General features: G+C 39.0%; 1 protein-coding gene across 1 annotated transcript in view; it reads left to right on the top strand.

The window, feature by feature from the left end:
• The window catches only part of LOC101858456 (ryanodine receptor), a gene marked incomplete at its 5' end in the record, with an annotated part of 102,762 nt that overhangs the window by 71,012 nt on the left and 29,010 nt on the right, over positions 1-2,740 (top strand). Inside the window, 2 exon segments of the mRNA XM_035973436.1 lie at positions 18-125; positions 2,026-2,088. Coding sequence (XP_035829329.1) covers positions 18-125; positions 2,026-2,088 — 171 coding nt within the window.

Genomic DNA, 2,740 nt, shown 5'->3' on the forward strand with positions numbered 1-2,740 from the left:
GGCCGTTACTCACACAGACACAGTGCGGAGAATCGTGGAAAGGAATGGTGTTATGGAGCATGAGCCAGGCCTGACCTATACTAACCACATAGAGAACAGGATAGAGGAGGCCATTCCTGAAGCAAGTAGGTTTCGAACTCTGCGCCTTCTGCATGTCGGGCCAACTGTATGTCGGGCCTACTGCATGTCGGGCCTACTGCATGCCAGGCCTTCTGGTTAACAGAAAAAGTGTTTATTTTTATTAAAGAAGCAGTGTTTCTTTATAGATTCAGTGCCTTTGAAAGACTAGAGTATTTGACGTGTACTGTACTTTGTGATGCTGTACTTTGTGACGTTTGATGTGACACATACTGTACTTTGTGACGTTTGATGTGACACATACTGTACTTTGTGACGTTTGATGTGACACATACTGTACTTTGTGACGTTTGATGTGACAGGTTCTGTGTTTGCTGACATTAGTCCACCCTGTTATGTATTGAAAAGTTTTTGAGAATAGTTTGTCTTTTTCTTTGTCTGGTACCCCTGCGAGAGCTCAAGGAATAACTGACGAACATCTTCATCCCACAGTGTAGTTGGGTTTACATACATGGCGGTGGTTGGTTTATCTTCATAAAAGGTAGAACCACCCCTTGCCTGATAGGTTGCCAGGTGCCGTTTTCGAATGCGCTCCATACTGCCAAGGCTGGCTTCAGATTTTGGAAAGAAATTAAGTTTGAACTTTGCCCGGACTGCGTCCCAAAAGGCCTACATTATAAAAATTCTTTAAAGAACCACCACGGGATCTTTAACGTATGAAGCGTCCAATTGGACATCAAAAGTTGTTTCCCTTAGCCGAGCAGACTGGGAGGTCGATTCTATCCACTTTAGGTTCAGGGGGTGGAGAAATCGAGAGAAAATATACCCGATGGTAGCAGGATCGAACTTTGAACCTCTGGGCTGACAGGCGAACACCCTACCTGTTGAACTACTGAGCCTCCCTAGTGTATTCTAACATTTTAGTGTGACATAAGTTGTGTTTTGTGTTTTTGTGTTTTGTGTTTTTGTGTTTTGTGTTTTGTGTTTTGTGTTTTGTGTTTTGTGTTTTGTGTTTTGTGTTTTTGTGTTTTGTGTTTTCTGTTTTGTGTTTTTGTTTTTGTGTTTTAACTTTTGTAACATTTCCTCTGACCCGTATTGTTTTTGTTACAATTAGTGTGATATCAGTTGTGTGTTTGGACATTTGATGCTAGGTGATGTGCACAAGAGTGTTTTGATATTAGTTGAAACTAGTGGCATTTATTGTCTTTTGACGTTCAGAAATTGTTTTGACATTTAAACATACTTGTTTTGAGACAATTTCAGTGTTATGACGTTTCAGATACTGTTTTGATACATGTTTTACATTAGCTTCCATTTGATGTTTCAGGTAAATGTTTGACATACTGTGTTTTGATACTGAGCAAAATTGACTTTTTCTTTACAAGCGGTTTTTTGGGGGGAAGGGGGGGATTTGAAGGGAACTACATTCCCTAAATTTGCGAAAGAGAAAACTGAATTGGGTTAATAGTTTTGAACATCAGTGGCTCGAGTTTAGAGTATGAAATGCTTCCTACTTTCTTCATAGAGTCGGGTTAGAACTGTTCTTTTTTTGTGAAATGTAATATAATTATGACCGATACTTTACAAATTGTTCACCTATATTATTATTGACTAGAATCAACTTGTTCTTTTTGTTAGAGTAAACATTTCATCATGCTGGGATGTTTAAGTGGTTGTCGATGTAGGAAGACCATTGCATAATTTATGACAGATTACTGCCCAGGCTGTTTCCATCAAATATTTATAATGTTAATGTTGGTATAATAAATACTATTATAATTATCTCATTCAACCGTAACTAGGCCTGGCATGCAGAGCTCGAAACTTTCCATTTCTTTTATTATCTAACTTGTGTCGATAGGGGCTTAAAATACGTACAGACAACAAAAATGTCTGCCACATTTTGAAAGAAAGAAATTGTATCTGCTTGTTGTTTGTTTCCCGTAGATGAGGAGGACTACAGCATTAATGAGATGATGAATGGGGGCCCAGACCTGACCCTCAGGAAAAGTAAGTCTTTGGTCTTCCTCTTCTCCTACTACCTTTATTACAGTTATCTTTTGTTTCTGTGAGTGGGACGCACCGTTACCTCACGTGGTATCAAGCTGGGCAGCAATAAGGATGACTGTCCTTTCTATACCTCCTCCCCCTCCCAGCCCTCCCCCCATCTCGATTTTCATTTTTTTTCTTCTGCTCGTCTTCTAGATTATCTAAACTGTATAATCATTAATTTTGGAGTAAAACATATAGTTACAATTTTTGCTGTCCTGTCTACCCTATCCCCCCACTTATCTCCAGCTATTGACCGTTACTTTTGTTTTTTTCTTCCTCCAATGTCTTCCACGTGATCTAAACTATGTCAATGTGGGAGTAAAGTCCATCTCGGCAGTTTCCAGACAAAGCTAATATTGGAATGAAAACATCAAGGAACAAATTACTATAAATATATAGTTTCATTCTGTTTCATTATTTCCCTCCCGGATTTTATCTGAAAAAATAGCAAGCGTTCAGTCACTGTTCTGATTGGCCGCTCTATTTTCCTATAATTTTCCTCAAACTTTGCAAAATGATTTAAACGCTTGGGTATGATTTAGACGAAACGATAATTATCAGTTGTGTCCAAGCGGCAGTAAAACCAATATTCATCCCCCCCCCTCTGCAC

The sequence above is a fragment of the Aplysia californica genome, unplaced genomic scaffold (genome assembly GCF_000002075.1).
Source record: "Aplysia californica isolate F4 #8 unplaced genomic scaffold, AplCal3.0 scaffold01228, whole genome shotgun sequence".
NCBI classification, from domain to species: Eukaryota; Metazoa; Mollusca; class Gastropoda; order Aplysiida; family Aplysiidae; genus Aplysia; species Aplysia californica.